Consider the following 20872-nt stretch of genomic DNA (forward strand, 5'->3'; position numbering starts at 1 on the left):
CTTTAGCTAATCAGCACATTTTCATCTGGTTTACTGATTAAATATTTAATATACAGTTTTTAATCATGATTTCACAGGTAAGTAAACAGAGGTTAAATTATCCACTTAGACTCGTAACAATCTAAAGCATGAATGATGTTATTTTGGAGGGAAAAGCAGTGTTTGAGAATCGGTAGGTATTAGTAATGGATTGGATTTTCTGTTTGATATTATAAAAATCAATGTGATATCAATTTTTAAAAGATAATACAATCCCTTTGCAAGCTAGCTTTCAATCCTTGAACAATTGTTAACTGGCTAATGCTAGCTTTGTATTTCCATACTGTTATTCTTGTTCTTTTATAAATTAGCAAGTCATAATTCATAAAGTTTATGTGTCTTAATTTTGACCAGAAACATGTTCTGAAACATTGATTTGCTTTTTTATGGAAATACTTACAGTTACAGATTACAAAAGGTAACGCAGAACAAAAATGACCCAGTTATAATAAGCCATTGGTTAGATAACCAATTTTTTTCTCTAGTTCTGCTGTGTTTATCTATTTCCATATAGACATTCTGTAGGCCTACTACAATGTTGAAAGTGAATGTAAAGTAACATATAGGCTATGTCTATCATTCTAGGTGTTTTTCTTTTTTTTTTTACTTAAGATGTAAATCTGAAGTAGCAGTCTGATTTCATATTTCACATAAATTGGCTTTTCTCTCTCTCTCTCTCGATCTCTTTTTTACATAGCAGCTGTATATTGCAACACTATTTTATGCCATTCTCTCTTATTGCTCATTACTTCACAATATGACTCAAAAGTACATTTCTTTCTGGAGCATCGAGACCGACCACTATATATATATATATATATATATATATAATGGCTTCTGCTTCAAGGTCGTAACATGAATCTCAGATGTCATTTATAGGCTATGTAAAATAGATGCATCTATGATTCAGCCATCAGTGTCCTTTTAAATTCATATTTTGCCAAGATGTTTTAAAATCAAGGCATTTATTTACAACTTTATGTATTGGAATACTAAATGAAAACTTCTGTAATATGACTTCGGATGTTTATATCCTGTAAGTGACAGATGAATTGTGTGATTTTCTGCGTCACAAACATTGTTACGTTCCACTGAACGTTTGGCAGCTTCAACAAAGCCTGTCTGCCGTAGTTATATTTTTCAGAGATGTTTAAAAGTGGGTGACAACAATCCCAGAGGACTGTTTTAGATGCTGTGTGAGTTGAGTGCTGCTCCAGTTGTACGGCTGTGAGCAGGGGTGTATTTTTAAACCCAAATGAAGTCGTCTTGGGTGAGGTGATTGCACTCCCTCTTCTGTCTTTTCTCCCAGACAGCCGTTTACCATCTGCAAACTTTTGCATTATTCATAGCCCCAAACCTCGTTCTCAAAATAAAGAAATAAGAGATCAGAAGCGGGCCAGATTATTCCTTAGCCTTGTCTTTGCTATTCCTTCCAAGGGCCTGCTACAGAGCACAGAGGATATGGCTTGCTGACAGCAATGAAGGGCTCTGCCAAACACGCCAGTGGGGAGCGGGAAAATCATGCCCATCACCTCACCCCCCCTGACTACATAATTAACACTTCTATTTAAATAAACGTCATTACTCGTTTCTTAAAGGGTAAAACGCAGCCTAATTTTCATTTTTGGATGAACTAATACTTTAAAACTATAGTTCACCCAAAAATGAAGATTTACTCAGGCCATAAAAGATTTAGATCAGTTTGTTTCTTCATCAGATTTGGAGAAATGTAGCAATGCATCACTTGCTCACCAATGGATCATTTGCATTGAATGGGTGCCGTCCGTGAGAATAAGAGTCCAAACAGCTGATAAAAACACCACAATACACACAAGTAATTCACACAACCCCAGTCTACCAATTAACATCTTCAGAAGTAAAAGTTGTTTGTTTGTACGAAACCAGTCTGTAGTAATAACACTTACTCTAGTGGAAAAAGTCCATCCCGTTGTCCACTCACATCAAAATCCACCCACATATTTGTTTAGAACTGTTTTTGCTTGTAAACTGTGTTCGATCTGTGCATATTTCTCTCCTAATTCAGACCAGACAAATTTTTCACTGGACAAAGTAGCATTATGAATAAAATATTGTAGCCAGAAACAACAATTTGAAATTAAAAACACATTGATGGCTTTATTTCTTACGAACTCAGTTTTACTTTATAAGATGTTAATTGATGGACTGGAGTCGTGTGGATGTCTTGTGGATTATTGTGATGTTTTTAATCCGCTGTTTGGAATCGCATTCTGATGGCACCCATTCACTGCAGAGGATCCATTGGTGAGTAAGTTTAGTCCTTAAAATACAAAGATCAATATTCTCCCTCAGACAATTATAAAATTCACTCAGTATTTTCATCCTATTTCAAAAGCAGTTTATGAAGCCTATCAAAAAGAGAAAGATAAGGATTACACACAAAAAAAATTATCTGATTTTCTATTAACACTATCAAAGTTTGTGGGTATATTATCCTTTATTTGTCATTGAAGAGTCAGTGCTTATCATCTTCAATCAGACTCATTCTCGAACTGCTTACATGATTCTACATTTGCAGGCTAAATGACAATGTCTTCATCAGAGACATCAGTGCACAGTGCAGGTACCAGCTTTGCATTTGGCGCCATCTACTGGTGTATTTTGCTATTACAGGCACTTTAACACCCCAGCAAACGTTTCTAACAGATTAAAGTATTTCAGTCATCCTTGCAGTTAGGTAACACATAGCAAATATGTGTTTTTGCTGATTTAGAGTCACGTGAATCTGAGAAATTATGTCTTTTAAACATCTGTAAATATGTCTTTCTTTATACCGAGAATGCTACACTACAGTGCATTTGTTGATTTCCTTCATTCATTGCTACTGTCTTCATTGTCATCCTCAAAAGTGCCGTCTGCTCGTCCCTCGGGCCTTGGGTAATTCAGGATGTTTCTGTTAGCCTGGATGAGGTACTGCTGCTGTTTGAAATATACTTTCAGCACTCCCTTGATCACCACAAACGCAATGCCGCCCTGGAAGAGGAAAACTGGGTTAGGATTCACACTTCCTAATGTATGGTAGACTCTCAACGCTTTCGACTCTCACCAGGATGGTGCGCTGCAGGTTTGATGTGACCCTGCGGAACAGTAGGCGTCCCACCAGGTTGGCGATGGAGGGGAAGATGAGGGCGCCGCACAGGGTGCGAGACACAGAGAGATGGTCTGCTCCGTAACTGCCCTCCGCTGGGATGCGGGCCAGAGGACGGCCCACACCTGCACAACAAATGAGATTCTCTGCTTTAAAAATTATGTTTTTTTTAATTTTTTTATTAATAGCACAAGCCTACGGTAAGACTGTGATATTGAATCATAAATTTGGTTTAATGGAACAGTTTACACAGTTTTTTAGTTTTGTTTTCTAATTTTTTCCATCTTTATTGTAATTTGAGTTTTAATCATTTTTTATGTGCTTTTGTAATTTTTATTAGTTTTTGCAAAAAAAATTTTTTTTTGAAAAAAAAAAAACAATAATATTTAATTTATTTTTATAGAATTTTTAGTCATTTCAATACTTCAATGAATTTGCCTTTATTTTTGGTTTTCATCTAAATTTTTGTCATTTTGTACTGGTATTTGTTTTATTAAAAACAATTATATTTAGCTCAATTTATTTGTATTTAATTTTAGTAATTTCAATACTTCAATTAATGATCCTTTAGTTTTCATTTTTGTCATTTCAATAAGTGCTTATGTCATTTAAATTAGCTTTTATTTACTTTTTATATAGATTTAATTTTGTATTAGGTTAATTTATATACTATTACATTATAAGAAACATTTAAATATATTTATTAGATTTAGTGATTTATTACTTCAGTGATTAAATGATAGAGTTGTGTACTTTTGTCATTTTTATTAACTTTCATTTATTAGTTATTTATTTTATATATATATATATATATATATATATATATATATATATATATATATATATATTGAGCTTTATTTCTATTTCAGTTTTAGTAATATCAGTACTTGATAAATTTGCTTTTTTCAGGTTTCATTTTAGTTCAAGTTTTATTAATTTTTTTGTTATGCATTTGTCGTTATTAGCTTGTGTGCATTTTTTTATTATATTTAGCTTTAGTTTATTTTTATTGCCGTTTAAGTAATTTTAGTACTTTAACTTATTTCCGTTGGCAAAGCAAAACTTTTTAAAATGTAATAATTAATAATTACATTTTAAATAATTACTTTTTTTTTAAAGTTTTATTAAAAAGTTTTATTACATTTTATTTTACATTTGATTAAAAATCTATTTTTATTCATTAATGACACTGGGATGAACTATTGCCAAGTTTAACCCCGTTTTCCACATACCAGGTACAAGCCCGCTGAAGATCTGAAGCTTAGAGGAGTGTCGTTGCCAAAGCCGCACCACGTAATCCTCCCAGCGAATCATCTTCCCCAGGACCAGCATGACGGGGATGGTGGGTAAACCCATGAGTAAGAAGAGAGGATCTGCATGCTCCATCACATCCAGACCCTTCTTATGGCCCACCACCTGAAAACGGAGAAGAAATTGTGTTCAAAAGAGCCAAGAAGAGCCAAGCTCCTCTCATCCTCCTGCCTTTAACACACCTGCATAACCGTGACGGCACCGTAAGTGACGGCTGACCAGTAGACGGTGCCCACCACAACTCCAGCCGCGGCGAACGGACTGGCCCTGGAGAGAGCTCTGTCGACCTGCTGGAGGAAGTACACCAGAGGCCCTGGACGAGAGACAAAACCACACACTTAACACTTCCCTATTAAATTAACAGAATATCAGCCAAACAGAATATCAGAATATTAGTCATTAGTAAGCCCACGCAGAATCTGAACACTTTTGTCACATTTTCTGAGCTAATTAAAAAGCTAAAAAATAAATAAATGATTATTATTTTAAATGATAAAAAAATGCAAAACGTATTTTATTAATATTTATATAATATAGTAATTAGAATTTTAAATTAACTTGTATTTTTATATTTACATTTTAGTCAGTATGTGCTTTTGCCTTTTTTTGATTATTTATTTTTTATAATTTTTGTTTCTTTATATACATTTATTAGGTTTGTTTTCTATATATTTTATTAAGCTTTGAGTTATTTTTATTTCAATTTTAGTTTTAACTTCGGGTTTATTTGTTATTTGCCAAAGCACTTTTTTTTTTTTTTTTTTTTTTCATTTAATTATTTTTAAATATTTAAATTAGTTTTTGTACTTTTTTATATTTCCATTTAGCTTTAATTTAATTTAATTTTAGCTTTACTAATTTTAGCACTTTAAATTACACTTTTTTTTAATTTCCTTTAGTTGCCAAGATTTTATCTAATATTTGTATTTTAATTTATTTTAACTTCAATGGCAATTTCAGTCAGTAAATTTGTTTTTATAGCAGAAGCTGGGAGTACTACACTCTTATCAATAAATAAATATATATACACCAAATAAATATTTGGTGCATTATAAGTATGCAATAATGTTTGAATCCATGACAAAAATGTATCAGTATTTTTCCTTTAAAAAAAAAAAAGGTCAAGTGCAAATACTCACCTATTTTGGGGAAAACTATCTGGTATTCAGTGCCACACTGTGGGCAGCTGACAGCTCCTCCGCTGTTTCCCTTCTGTTTTTCATCAAGCCATCGCTGTAAGCAAGACTGATGGATCCACTTGGTGCAGCCCTTACACCGGCACGGGCTGACCCATTCTGCAGCTCGATCCTCCTTCTCCGTAGCAAAACACACCCAGCAGTTCCTGTCATCGGACAATAGATTATCAGTGTCCATTAGTTCTGCTGACCAGTCCTGTGATTCACAACTGATGGAGAAACTCACTTCTCTGGAGGTTCATCTACACAGGCCATCTTGTGTCAGGTTCGATCCACTCCCTCCAGCTCAACCATGAGTGAGCCACAGCAGGCTCAATGTACAACACCTGCTAATACAGACCATTAGACATGAACGCAGTTATTCAGTAAAAAAACATATTTGATATATCACATCACAATGTTCATTAATAACATTTCTACTGTAAGTAAAATAAATATAGTAAAATGCATGATACGTTTAGTCTTATAATATGGTAATCAACACCATTTATTAAACGGATTATAAAAGAATTATCTACAATTTTTTTATTACTATTATTACAGTTTACGACATGGTATTATATTTATAATTATATTTATTTTACTAAATTATTTATTTGTATAAAAGATGAACAATACATTTTTCTCTTATTATATTTGCGTTTTTTAGTTATTAATCAGGCCCTAGTCATGTATGAATGTCATGTCAGTGGGCATTACTTAATTAAACAATTGAAATGTAAACTTTGTTTTAATCCAGCACTATTTTCATATGGAATGACTCGCATTAAACTAACCAAAGTTTTAACAGCTATAAACACACCAAGACATGTCATTCAGACAACATTGTTCAACGAATTCAAACGAAGATTCTCACCTGAAGATGTTTTGTAGATGTAAATGTTTCTGATATGCGTTTTTTAGTTTAGATCACTAAAATCTCATACACTTTCAATTTCTCGCAGGACAGAACGACAACCTCATGAAGAACAATTTCCGGATAAGCCACTTCCGTTAGTCAAAATAAATGTCCCTAACTATCTAAAATGTCCAGGAATGCTTCGTTTGGTGTGTATTTGTATTTATATATTGTATCACTTGATGAAAGAGCATACATGCATGAAACTAAAGAGTAAGTTATGTGTATTGGATAATTGTAAAATAATTTTTATTATGATTATGAAGGGTCCTCTCTGCTACTATTTTGCTTCTTGACAAAAACATTTAATTAAATACATTTATTTCGAATTATATCTGAACATAACATATAAATATATATATAAAAATAAACACATTCAAAATAAATAAACAACAGGAGGTTGTCAAACTGCGTCTACGAACCAGGTGGCTATTGGCTAAATGAGCTGTCACTCATCTCCTAGACAGGCGGGTTTGATTGGCTCCCTCCACAGTGCGGTTCGGTTGACATATCACCGCTCAGCCTGTGGTTATTCTGCTAAGCAGCGACGGTTATTTTTTGTTTACATGAACAGAAAATCATAAACGGTGCTTCTTGCGAACGAGTTGACCGAAAAACGCACCCAATCGCAGGCTGAACATGGAGTCGTATGATATTATAGCCAACCAGCCGGTTGTGATTGATAATGTGAGTATGATGTCAGCAGCCCTCCACACCCAGTCTGTGCTAAGAGGCTAAAGCTAATGCCATTGTGCCAAAGCCAGCGCTAGTCGGCCAATGCTAATTGAGAGGTGTTTAGGATTATATTTATTTAGATTATATTGTGTACAGTCTGATGCACCTCTGATTGTTTTCAGTAGCTAATATCCGTCTTAATTGCGTTATCTTGAAGCATTAGCTGCTCAGATTGATGCATCGCTGTAAAGCTGATTTGTCATTGATTTCAGTGGTGCTTTGAATTAGTCTCAAACTTCAACAAATGATTCCGCGTTGTACAAATTAACGAAATATTTCAAGATGCATGGTTGTCAAAAGATTATCTGTCAGATAAAATCCTGTATTTGAGAGTTATAGTTGCTAAGATGGCTGGGTGTGACCCCGCCTTATATACAGAGACACATTTATTAGTATGAAATAGTTAATATAAGTTAGAAAATGGATTTTGATCAATGCTAAAAGTTTTCAGCTATAGATGGAGAAATAATAAGCCCCAACTGTTAATCAGATTTAAGGTGGGAGATCTCAAAGTCTGAATGTCTCTTTGACAGGTTGCTAAATTTATGAAAACTTATCAAATATCAGTGATGTTTAGTGAAACTCTAGGTTGTTTACTCTTCTGGAGTCTACAGCTGGTTGGTTTTCTGGTTGCTCCCTCCAGCGCTGTCTCATGACTCAAGAACAAACAAGGAGGGATCAGATCATTAGATGAATCATTTTACAACACATTCACTGTTTGAGCTTTTATATTGCACGTTTATATTGAACCACCTTCCTGGACAATTGTAGACCATTGTAACTTGCTTTACAATTTCTCTTTCAGGGGTCTGGAGTTATTAAAGCTGGCTTTGCTGGAGATCAGATCCCTAAATACTGTTTCCCTAATTAGTAAGTAACTATTTTATTGATATTACTATATTGGAGTAACTTTCAAAAGTTTAAGATCATGTGATCATGTCACACTGAAGGACTGGAGTAGTGATGATGAAAAAAATCAGCTTTGCATCAAAGGAATAAATTACATTTTGAAATACATTCAAATATAAAACAGTTATTTTAATTTGCAGTAATATCTAACAATATTGCCGCTTTTACTGTTTGGTGAAATAAATACAGCCTTGGTGAGCATAAGAGTCTCTTTTAAAAAACATTAAAAAAATCTTGCCAAACAATTTTAAGATAAATTGTGTTTATTGATGTAATATTAACCATCATCAAATTTCTCAAATGAACATATTATGCATTTTGTCTCTACAAATACTGGCATTTATTTTAGTAATGTAATGTGTTGTGAATGTAATGTAATAACTAGAATGGTGTATTTCTAGTGTGGGACGGCCCAAGCATGTTCGGGTGATGGCTGGTGCCCTTGAAGGTGATCTCTTCATTGGACCCAAAGCTGAGGTAAACTTTTTTTTATTTGAATTGAAGAATGTCTCTCTATTAAGATTTTTTTTTATCTATTTAAAGACAGTATGAAATTGCATTCATGATACAGTCAACTTCCATAATGTGTCACAATATTTAGCCAGAAATAATATTGTGTGTTAACTTGTGATGTTATTGGTTAATAAAGTTTTATGTATGCCATACAAAAGAAAAGTTATTAACTTGGACAAATAGTTTTGATTTCATGCTGTTATAATAATGTAAAAACCTTCTGTGTTATTTATTTCTGTTCTGTATTCAGGAGCACAGGGGGCTGCTGTCTGTCCGCTATCCTATGGAACACGGTATTGTGAAAGACTGGAATGACATGGAGCGCATCTGGCAGTACGTGTACTCGAAGGAACAGCTGCAGACTTTCTCCGAGGAGGTACGGTGTTACATTTGATATATTATGTGTTTATTAGTGCTGTCAAATGATTAATCGCATCTATAAAAAAAGTTTGATATTTTTTACATGCTACATGCACTTACTGTAATAATAACAACAGTAAATTATGCATATTTACAGTATTAACTTACCCCCTAAACCAATCCCTCACAATAACATAACCCTATTGTGACTACCGTATTTTTCGGACTATAAGCCGCACCTAAGTATAAGTCGCATCAGTCCAAAAATACGTCATGATGAGGAAAAAAACATATATAAGTCGCACTGGACTATAAGTCGCATTCATTTAGAACCAAGCACCAAGAGAAAACATTACCGTCTACAGCCGCAAGAGGGCGCTCAATGTCTTCAGTGTAGACTACAGGAGCAGTGAGCAGCATAGAGCGCACTCTCCCGGCTGGAGACGGTAATGTTTTCTATTGGTTCATTTCTCTTGGTTCATTTCTCTCGGTTCATGTCAAATTCATTTTGATAAATAAGTCGCACCTGACTATAAGTCACAGGACCAGCCAAACTATGAAAAAAAGTGTGACTTATAGTCTGGAAAATACGGTACATGTAGTTTATTAATCTTATTTAATAGTTATTTGGGTAATGTTTTGTAGTAATATCACCTGAAAATAAAGTGTAAGCTTATATTTTATTTGATCTCCGATTCATTTCAGTTACCATAAACAGTTCTTTGCCATAAACACTGTCTTGCACTGTATTTTTCAGATATTCATATTTTTTATGTTTCTCACAGCATCCTGTACTGTTGACTGAAGCGCCGCTGAACCCCAGTAAAAACCGTGAGCGGGCGGCTGAGGTTTTCTTCGAGACCTTCAACGTGCCGGCGCTGTTCATCTCCATGCAGGCGGTGCTCAGTTTGTGAGTTCATTGCTTTGAATTTCATTCTTCCTGATATCAGACTTCCTGTTCCCTCTCTCATGCAAACATGTTTCCTGTCTAACAGATACGCCACAGGCCGAACCACAGGTGTGGTCCTGGACGCTGGTGATGGTGTGACACACGCTGTCCCCATATACGAGGGATTTGCCATTCCACATTCCATCATGCGCGTGGACATCGCCGGACGTGACGTCTCCCGATACCTCCGCCTCCTCCTACGCAAGGAAGGCTACGATTTCCACACTTCTGCAGAGTTTGAGGTCGTGCGCACCATCAAGGAGGTATGAGACACCACATCAGGATTCATACGACATGTTCTTTGCAGCTCCTTCTTGGTGGAAATTATAATCTAGATATGAAACGATGAAGAAATGCTGTTTTGTTTTCCAGAGAGCCTGCTACCTTTCCCTCAACCCCCAGAAGGATGAAACTCTAGAAACTGAAAAAGCTCAATACACACTCCCTGACGGAAGCACTCTAGATGTAAGAATGAGATTGCTCATATATGTTAGTGTAGCATCATATCCTGGTTTTGTTGACATTCAGTGGAGCTTCAGTTCAGGTTCTTCCTGAAGTCAACATGACATTCAGAATCTTCTATAATGTGGCAAATGTTCCTTTGTTGGGATAAAGTGGACCGATAACTCACTCATGATAGCACCAGAATTGTGTATTAAGAAAGTAAATGGAATCAGTTTTAGTTTCACATTGACTTGATGTGTTAAACACAGCGGTTTATCTCCTGCAGATCGGTCCAGCGCGGTTCAGGGCTCCAGAGCTTCTCTTCAGGCCTGATCTGATTGGAGACGAGAGCGAGGGAATTCATGAGGTGCTGGCTTTCGCCATTCAGAAGTCAGACATGGATCTGCGTCGCACGCTCTTCTCTAACATAGTGCTGTCTGGCGGCTCAACGCTCCTCAAAGGTAGAGCGAAGAGATCCGTCGAAAGCATCTTTCAGTTCTCCATCCAGTGACAGAACTGAAACACTATCTTTGTTCCTCGCAGGTTTTGGAGACCGGTTGTTAAGCGAAGTGAAGAAACTTGCACCCAAAGACGTTAAAATTAAGGTGACCCTGTTACAGCTAAGAAATGTTAGCTTATTGTGAGAACTGTGTTTTTAAATATATATATATTTTCTTGTTTCAGATATCTGCACCACAGGAGAGACTTTATTCAACATGGATAGGGTAAGAGCATTGTGTATATATATATATATATATGCCTATGTTACACAAAAAAGTTTTACTACTGTTTTTTTATTTATTTAAAAGAAATTAATACCTTTATTCAGCACGGATGCATTATATTGATCAAAAGTGACAGTAAAGACATTTATAAGGTTACAAAAGATTTTCATATTCATTTCATATTTAAAAAATTCATATTCCCCAAAAAGATTCCTAAAATAATCAGGGTTATCATTAACTAAAACTGTTAAAACATTTTTGTTAATTGAATTAAAGCTTGAGTAAAGTGCAATATTATTTTTCCTTTTTAGATATTAAAAAAAATATATATATATATTAGAAGTTTAAACTAGTTTAAGCTAATTAAAGATTTAAGTTGAGGCACTAAAATAGCTAACTAAAACAAAAGTAAAAATAAATTACACTTAATTTTTTTTTAAACAAAAATAAAAAAAAGACAAGTGAATACCAAAATGACAAAAAAGAACAAAAAAATAATGAATTGAAATACAATACGTTTAATCTAATTTAAGCTCATTAAAGCTTAAGTTGAAGCACTAAAATGAAAATTTCAATTAATTACACCTAAATAAATTTTTAATAAACAAAAATAATTAAAAAGACAAAAACCATAATGACAAAAAATAAATAAAATTTAAATGTACTGAAATGCAATAAAAAATGAATTAATAAAATTCAAGTATTAAAAAAAAGAGAAAAAAACATAATAACAGTATGTTACATTTTAAAATATATTCAATTAAAGTTGTTTTAAATTTGAAATATTTCACAGTATTACTTTTATTTGTTTTACTTTATTTTTCATCAAACAAAGCCAGCCTTGGTGAACATGAACGACTTCTTTCAACAACAAAAATTTTTTTACAGACCCCGAACTTTTGAATGTTAGTGTATGTGTTTTAAAAAATATTTTAGTGTATTTTACTTTAGCTTTTTCCTTTTTTTTTGTATAGGGGATCTATCCTGGCTTCACTCGACACCTTTAAGAAGATGTGGGTCTCCAAGAAGGAATATGAGGAAGATCGCGCCCGTGCCATCCACCGGAAGACATTTTAATGGGGTTTAAGGCCACTGGCCTCACTCATCTCTGCGGTTTCACATCCCTCTCCTCTCACGCTTGGCCTCCCTCTATTACCCTCCCTCCCCACCCGTCCCGACAGCGAACCTGCCGGGCCTCCCATCTGCAGCTAAGGCATGCCTTCTGTGTCCCCTGCCCAGCTCTCGTTCGGGACACCCGACGAATGGCACTGGGGCAGGATGCCACCGGGCATCCCTTGCCCGTTCTGCACCCAACAAACACCGACAAAAAGGCTTTTCAGGGCATCAGTCAATACTGTTAACTATTGTTTCATTTAAAGTCAATGCTTCAATTTAGCGCTTTAGATATTTATTACACTATTTACCCTGCCCTGTATGATATTGTCATATCTATTCTAATGAAACATGAAGGTGAATGTTTTACTCTGTTGTAAGAATTTCATTCCAGAACCGAAGAGATCGATCATTTTCTTTAAATGTCGCAATTGTCAGCATAGTATTTTTATTCCTATTTGTTAATGACGAGCATATACAATAGAAAAAGGCATCGCTCACCACTACAACATTTCACTTTAATGGACACTACTGTGTTTCCTGTCTGTGTCCCTCCCCTTGACTCCCGTCTCGAGGCTGAAACCACTCTGTAGCTCAAGGGAACTAAATAATGTATACTGAAATACGAAGTACACGGTAGGTAGCTAGATTTATCGCTGCTTGACACGTCGACAAGTGTTCTTATTAGTATACAGCACATTTTAACATGGAATCATCGGTTTATGAAAAGGGCCGGCTTTTAAGAAACACTTTCTAGTTGTTTACTGTCTTTTTTGCTCTTAGAATTATGTTTGTCAGCTTTAAGTTGTAAAGCATAATTGTTACCGCACAAAAATTGACTTTGAAATTGATGCGAACATCAGCCCTTTCGAGTTATGTTCTTCCTCTGAACATTTTCCATGATCCTCATATTGTTAACTCAAGAACCAGAGCTGTTGACTGAAGCTTTAATGAAGTCGTCCAGTAAATTTTTACGTTGCCATGAGACGTCTCATCATTGTGGCACGATCTCGATGTAAATTCAGACTCACCCCGAATTCCAGATTAGTGCATGAACTCAACAGAACGACTGAGATTGTGTGTTATTTTATTGTAAATCTCATCGATGTGGATATCGAAGGCAGAGGGTGGCCGAATGGATTTAGAAGCTCTTCTGGCACTAGTATTTCTGTAGTGTTTGTTGAAAGAGAGCTGCTCTCTAATGGGATGATGGGGTAGCAGGGTTGCGTTTAAGTCCAGTTTTTCCAACCTAAGATTTGCCTCACTCCAGTGTCGTCATTGGGAAGTCAGAGCATCTTGGTTGCTTTTCTTTTGATAGAGATAGAAATTTCATCATAAGCCTTGTGCATAGTGGATTGCTATTCAAACTGTTAAAAAACGAAACAAAAAAATAAACGAAAAAAGGACTCAAATGTACAAACCTGTTTCTTCAATTGTTGCTTTTTCATTTAATTTTGTAAATTCAGTATGATAAATAAATTAATGCTGTCTGAAATAAGCTTCTGTGCATTGTGTAAACAAAGAGCAGTGTGTTTGTCTGCTTATGCATTGTTGCTGATGTTGTTAACAGTGGTTTTCAAGTCTGCTGAAGTTTCGTCACATTTGGTCTGCGTGACTTTGTAGTATACCAGAAACTCATATTAGTTTTTTAAAATGTAAGTTTAAAGATACCTAAATTTACTATATTAAAATTATATAATAACATATTAGAGTTAATTGCTAATAGTGAGCTTAAAATATTGTAAAAGTCACAAAAATGGACTACTTTATAAAGCTGGTCATTTTAACACTTGTTATTGATGATGGCTCAGAAAGCCGAATTCTCCATTGAGAGCCATTCAAAAATTTTTTTTAGGTTTTTTAAATTAGTATTTGTGACAGTTAAACACAACCAAAACATCATCTGTTAAATCAATCTCATCAGTTAGTACCTGACGTACAAATAGAAATAAAATATAAAAAATAAATTAAGTGTTTCTTCAATTGTCGCTTTTTCATTTAATTTAGTAAATTCAGTATGATAAATAAATTAATGCTGTCTGGAATAAACTTCTGTGCATTGTGTAAACAAAGAGCAGTGTTTAAGTGTTTGTCTGCTTATGCATTGTTGCTGATGTTATTAACAGTGGTTTTCAAGTCTGCTGAAGTTTTGACTGATTCGGCCATTACAGCCAGCGCTGAGAAAAGTGACAAACACCACGTGACGTGGTCGTCTACGTGTTACTCCATAATCGGCCTTAACAATAATTTTGTATTAAATGACGAGAAGAGAGAAATGTCAGTATCCATTGAAATGTAAATCCACAATACAAAAATACAAAAAATAGTATTATTTTGCTCTATCGAACCTGGCCAATCAGAAAAGAAAGTTGGTCCTTTAATCCCGCCCACCTTTGGACTCTGCGTTTTGTTGAACCGCGCTCTATTTTCAAAGTCCCTGATTGGCCGCAGTAATGACGGAAGTAAATAGCCTTCTTCAGTAGTCGGAAATGGTTTGATGAATTACAGTAACGTGGACTTTAGAAACAATAAATATAGACACTGAGGAGTCACAATACAAGCACGGACATGAGAAGAGTCACGCTGTTTGTAAATGGAACCTCATACAATGGCAAGGTGAGTGTGTTTTGTTATCTATTGTCTGCCTAATATATAATTAAAGGCGTGTTTCCTGAATAAATCACACGTTGTTGCTCCTTTCATGATTTTTTCATCAGGTGGTGGCAGTTTATGGAACTCTAGCTGATCTACTGTCAGTTGCAAGCACAAAATTTGGAATAAAAGCTGCCAACATATACAATGGGAAAGGAGGTCTTATTGATGATATAGCCCTTATTAGGTAAGAACATTAACTAGCTATCTAATGCATAAAACAGCTTTGTTTACATGTGTATATTATCATAAACATAAAACGCGCTGTTTCTCTGGAACAGAGATGATGATGTCTTGTATATATCGGAAGGAGATTCTTTTGTTGGTGAGTATAACATAATAACTTTGATTTGCTGTGTGACTCTCTTAGATCTGTCTTCAGTTGCCTTAAAATGTCTTAATTTAATAATGTCCTACAGATCCACCAAATAACACCGAGAGTCCGCATGAGTTTCACTCCTGGGCACACACTGATTGGATCACCCTCAATGTGGGAGGTCGACGGTTCACAACCACACGGTGATGTCAAAAACAGATCATACTAGTCTTAATAACTGTAATCCATAATCTAAACCATCATAATCAACCATATTTTGTTGTTTTATTAATTATTTTCCCTAATATTTTAATGGCAAGTAAGTACCAACATTTAGTTCTCACTGTATTGTGAACTAATTATAATTAATAGTAAAATTGATAAATATAATTAATATATAAATTAATGTAAATATTATTTTTATTTGGTAGTATTTGTTGTCATGCCTTTAATTATGCTGATTTTAACTTTTTATTTATTTATTTTTTTCCTTTATTGCGATGTTAAGCATTTTTAATGATATTCACAGATTAAATTAATGGGAATTAATAAAAGACAAAAATCTCTGAATGCATTACAACGGAGATGCCCAAACCAAACCGCCATGTCACAAGTGCAGGGAAAAATATGTCATTAAAGCATATCTTAATTTCTTATTTATATTTTTGTTTTGACTTTTTTATGTAAAAAAAAAAACCTTAAGTGAAGTTCATTTTAAAAATAAAACAGTTTTTTTTTTTGGTTGTAAAAAAAAAAATATATCTAAAGCATTTTATTTTAGTATAGCTAATGCAGCATTTACTTAATTGGCCCTTAGTATTAAAAAGTTTGAGCAACTGAAACACTACAGCATTACAGTAAAGGGGATTATTGTGGGAAATGTGTCAATTTTAATGAAAATGTCACAAAATCTTTTTTAGTGATGCAAAATATTAACTGTAATACATTATAATTTTGACATGTATTTTAATGTTTTTCCCCCACCTTTTTTTTGTCGTCACAGCTGTTGCTGTGTGATCAATGCCTACGTTTACATGCAGCCAATAACCCGTTCAAAACCGGAATATTAGCAATAACCCGGTCGCGCACGGCCATGTAAACACCAGCAAAAACCCGGATATGCTCATATCCCGGTTTTTAAAAACCAGGATATTATACCTGGGGTACCCCTTTTCTAACCTGAATATTTGGTCTTGTAAACACGTTTCGGCATATCCCCATCAAAATGTGTGTTCTGCGCATGTTCTATTCGCAAGGAATCTTGGTCTTTTGAGTAGAGACAGTGCATAAAAAAACCCACGTGCAGTATAGCGGAAGTAAACAAGTCGAGGTTAACATGGCGAGACGCAGCACAGCACCACACTTTCGGAGCGAGGAGGAGACCAATTTCTTTATTAGTGTGGTGAAAACCATGAATATAATGTCTTTTATTGACGGCAGAAAGTACCAAACTATTCATTATCCGCCTGCTGCTGCTGTTGTTGTTGTTGTCTTTGGATACAGGAAGAAGAATCGGAAATGACGCATATTGCGTCTTGTTGTCCGTACGTCCAGACGCTAACCGTGCGTCGCCATTTACATCGGGATTGGCGACTGATTACACATTCCATGTATACAGGAGTAACTCTCTCTGCTCACGCATGTAAACGGGTTATCCCGAATGTTTCAGAAACCCGAATAGTGACCTTAACCTGACCATAACCCGAATTTTAACAGCTTGTTAACGTAGTCAATGTAATGCATTAACACTTTTCTGTGGTTGTTAGGAGCACTTTGGTCAAAGAACCGGAGAGCATGTTGGCTCACATGTTCAGAGACAAGGGTGAGTACTGAACCAGTGTCTAATGTTCCAAATATAATTTGTGCATGTACTTCTATTCATATTGCTCTTTTTATTTTGTCATTTCCTGGCAGATGTTTGGGGAAACAAACAGGACGAGCAAGGGGCGTATCTCATTGATCGGAGTCCAGATTACTTTGAGCCCATATTAAATTACCTGAGACATGGACAGCTCATTATTAATGACGGCATCAATCTGCTGGGTAAGAGAGCAGAGACATGAACCATTTTGTAGCATTTTATGTGCTTCCTAAGGGTTGTTACCGAAAACCGTCATCATTTAGTTTTCCTTAAGCATCTTCCTCCCTCTTTCTGATATATATATATATATATATATATATATATATATATATATATATATATATATATATATAAACTGCTTTTGGAACTGCACCTTTATAGTTTTTTGTATAACACACATTCTAATATGTAAATGAGCTCTGTTATGATTGGCTAAACTCTTTGCATGTGAAATGAGTACCTATGGAGGGTTATTTTATGCAGGGGTGCTTGAAGAAGCTCGTTTCTTTGGAATTGAACGTCTCGCTGAGCAGCTTGAAGGTGTTATTAAGGTAAGAAAAAAGGCTAAAAAGTTTATAATAAGGTGAAAATGTGACTTATTTAATGTGGACATAAATAACAGTGAGGGCTGTTTCGTCCTGCTTTAGAATTCCCAGCCTCCCGAAGATCACTCGCCCATCTCCCGCAAAGAGTTTGTGCGTTTTCTGCTTGCCACTCCGACTAAATCAGAACTTAGATGTCAGGTATGAAGTAACTGAATATTTGCACTGGTTTATTTTATCATTTTATTGTACATTATATCAATGTAAACTGTTTCTCCCAGGGCCTGAATTTCAGCGGGGCGGATCTCTCTCGTCTTGATCTGCGTTACATCAACTTCAAGATGGCCAACCTCAGCCGCTGTAACCTCACACACGCCAACCTCTGTGGTACCAACCTGGAGAGAGCAGACCTCTCCAGTGCCAATCTAGATGTAAGGATATCAAATTTTAGACATTCACTCATGTCTTTTGGTTCCTTTTGTTGTAGCATTTATCCATCATTTATGTCTTTCTGTCTGTGACACTGTTTTGGTCTTTTTGCATGTCTTTCCCAGGGTGCCAATTTACAGGGTGTGAAAATGCTTTGCACCAATGCAGAAGGGGCGTCTCTCAAAGGCTGTAATTTTGAAGATCCCGCAGGACTTAAAGCGAATTTAGAGGGTAAAATGAGCACACTTGACTTCTCTTGGATCTCATATTTCCCAGTATGTAACTCCTGTCATTTCCTCACAGGAGCTAATCTAAAGGGGGTGGATATGGAGGGCAGTCAGATGACGGGTATAAACCTCCGCGTGGCCACGCTGAAGAACGCCAAACTGAAGAACTGTAACTTGCGGGGGGCCACTCTGGCAGGTACCGACCTGGAGGTGAGCGCACATCAGTTTTGTTTCAGAATCGTTTGGTAGTTTGTCATGTCTTCACTTCTATTTTTTGTTTTGTCGAACAGAACTGTGATCTGTCCGGCTGTGACCTTCAGGAGGCGAACCTGCGGGGCTCCAACGTGAAGGGGGCCATTTTTGAGGAGATGCTGACACCGCTGCACATGTCCCAGAGTGTCAGATAGCCTCCTCCAGCCTCTTCACAGAGCAGCTTTAATTAAAAACCTACAGTACCTGCAAACTTACTGTCATGTGACCTTATGCCTGTTGATATTATCTGTTCATCTGCTGTCTACTGTTGCCTCAGATCATTTATTGTGATGCATTGCATTATTATAGATGGTGTTTGCTCCATTTCTCAATGCAAGATTTATTTTTTCGAACGAGATTTGTGATATTCTGCATTATATTGTATATTTGTGCCAAGCTTCTACATGTGTCACTGCTGGTCTGTGAACTGAGCGTCTGATATTTGTGTTTTTGCATCTGATTCTTATTTAGGAATGTGGCTGTTCTGCGAATGCGCAGTTTGATACATTTTCATATGTGTCATTTTTACACTGTTGTGCTTGTTTCACTGTTACGTGGCTTTTCTGGACTGTGCTGCATGCAGAGAGGAAAACATCTGCTGAAACCTGCTAGTTTAATGTCCCCAGCCCTGTAATGGTCCAATAAAGTCAAACACTGGAGACTGAAAGGACTTTTTGGCTTTTTAATTTTCTACTATTTTCACAATTGCAATGCATTGTTTCAGAGCAGACAGTTCATTTATTGCAAGAGGAGAATTCTTATTTTAATGTTAGTACCTTAATAAATTTGATCGGATTAACAAATGCTGTATGGTTTGTATAGATTGTTTCATTTTTATGACAATTTAGCACAGATATTTCAATCTCATTACTCTTCACTCTTAGTCTCAAGTTTTTTACTTAAAATGAAATAATCTCAGCTAGTTGCCAAGGCATCATTTCTCAGTTTCTTTTAGTTTTAGTTTATAATAACAAGCAGTCTCTCTATAACTTCATAGATATATAAATAAATAAATAAAATGACTAAAACTCCCAACTAATATTAAAGTTAAAACAGAAAATATAATAATTAAAAAACAAGTTCTAAATATTTACTAATACCGCAATATTACTAGATTAACACTGATTATCTATTTTAAAAAAAAATTAATATTTGTTGTCATGACTTTATGCTGATTTAAATTAAAATCAACTCTACCCAAATTTAAATCAAATTCAACATCAGAAAATCAAATATTGAATGCTAAATAGTTCAAAACTAATGATAATCATTATTGAGGATAATAGGAATCATTAAAAAGGAAAAAAGGTCAAATTAATTACAGTAATAAGACTTTTTTATGTGCTTAATTGTGAAGACAATGTCACAAAATCTTAACAGCCTTGTTTGATGTGTTTCATAAACATAAATTGTTTGAGGAAAATATCATAAACCATATAAAAATGTCAGTAGTGATAACGTTAAACGATGAATACGAAACATAAGTTTACTTGCTTAGTGTATGCTATGTCATAAAAACAACAGATTCGGTAAGACGAGGAAAATCATCATGCTGCAAATCATCAAGCCGCCATCAGGGGCAGCAGTGTCTCTAACAACACCCCAAGCGTGATGAGCCGTGGTGCCATCTACACCTCCGGGGAACAGCCTCCGCTCATCCATGACAGTCAGTAGCTCATCACAGCACATAAGCACTGTAGCAGACCGTGAAACCTGTTCGCCAGGATCCGCTGCCACAGAGATTGATTGATTGGACCTGAGTGTGTGGAAAAACCATCGACAGGAGCAGATGAACAGATCTGCTGCTGCCTGAACTCCCTGTAGGCTAGTAGTAAACATCTGCCCAGCAATTAGGTATAAATATTATTTACACTTGTGCAACACTCTGACAGTTGCCATGTTATAGTAATAATTTTACAATTTTCAGAAGAATTAAAAAAGTCCCGGATGGATGAGCCAAATCACGTCGAACTTGTATCAATGTGCCTTTCTAATGCACTAGATTACTTGGTGGAGGAATTGTGATTATTAGTGTTCATAAGTCAGACACTTAAATATTTTTGTTATATATAATTGCTTCTGATAGTGCTTAACAACACCATTTAAAGAACAGTTTTTCCTCTTAAAAATCTTTTCCATGTAATGACAGTGAATAAGGACCGGATCTGTCAAGCTCCAAAATGACTAAAATTAAGCTACTCCATATAACTCGTGCACTATATTCCAAGTCTTCTGTAGTCATACAATAACTTTTAAGGCACTTTTATCCATAAT

At 35.4% G+C, this 20872-nt stretch overlaps 3 protein-coding genes across 3 annotated transcripts; 2 read left to right on the top strand and 1 right to left on the bottom strand.

The window, feature by feature from the left end:
- Positions 1 to 2148: 2148 nt before the first annotated feature.
- On the bottom strand, positions 2149 to 6677 carry LOC132127073 (E3 ubiquitin-protein ligase MARCHF5). Its single transcript, XM_059538695.1, has 7 exons — positions 6530 to 6677; positions 5900 to 5999; positions 5617 to 5819; positions 4660 to 4790; positions 4399 to 4582; positions 3125 to 3291; positions 2149 to 3051 (listed from the first exon to the last, which is right to left on the bottom strand). Exons 2-7 carry the CDS (start codon positions 5926 to 5928, stop codon positions 2890 to 2892), a joined length of 876 nt encoding a protein of 291 aa, XP_059394678.1. The 5' UTR covers positions 5929 to 5999; positions 6530 to 6677; the 3' UTR covers positions 2149 to 2889.
- A 379-nt stretch (positions 6678 to 7056) lies between these two features.
- LOC132127072 (beta-centractin) lies at positions 7057 to 13817 on the top strand. The gene is made up of 11 exons (XM_059538694.1): positions 7057 to 7258; positions 8112 to 8176; positions 8617 to 8692; positions 8979 to 9104; positions 9874 to 9998; positions 10084 to 10300; positions 10410 to 10502; positions 10768 to 10942; positions 11025 to 11086; positions 11166 to 11206; positions 12181 to 13817. Exons 1-11 carry the CDS (start codon positions 7211 to 7213, stop codon positions 12281 to 12283), a joined length of 1131 nt encoding a protein of 376 aa, XP_059394677.1. The 5' UTR covers positions 7057 to 7210; the 3' UTR covers positions 12284 to 13817.
- A 938-nt stretch (positions 13818 to 14755) lies between these two features.
- Positions 14756 to 19265, top strand: LOC132127070 (BTB/POZ domain-containing protein KCTD9-like). The gene is made up of 12 exons (XM_059538692.1): positions 14756 to 14935; positions 15037 to 15158; positions 15253 to 15296; positions 15391 to 15490; positions 17054 to 17109; positions 17202 to 17330; positions 17632 to 17699; positions 17796 to 17891; positions 17972 to 18121; positions 18245 to 18350; positions 18423 to 18556; positions 18637 to 19265. Exons 1-12 carry the CDS (start codon positions 14888 to 14890, stop codon positions 18751 to 18753), a joined length of 1170 nt encoding a protein of 389 aa, XP_059394675.1. The 5' UTR covers positions 14756 to 14887; the 3' UTR covers positions 18754 to 19265.
- Positions 19266 to 20872: the final 1607 nt, after the last annotated feature.

The sequence above is a fragment of the Carassius carassius genome, chromosome 45 (genome assembly GCF_963082965.1).
Source record: "Carassius carassius chromosome 45, fCarCar2.1, whole genome shotgun sequence".
NCBI lineage: Eukaryota > Metazoa > Chordata > Actinopteri > Cypriniformes > Cyprinidae > Carassius > Carassius carassius.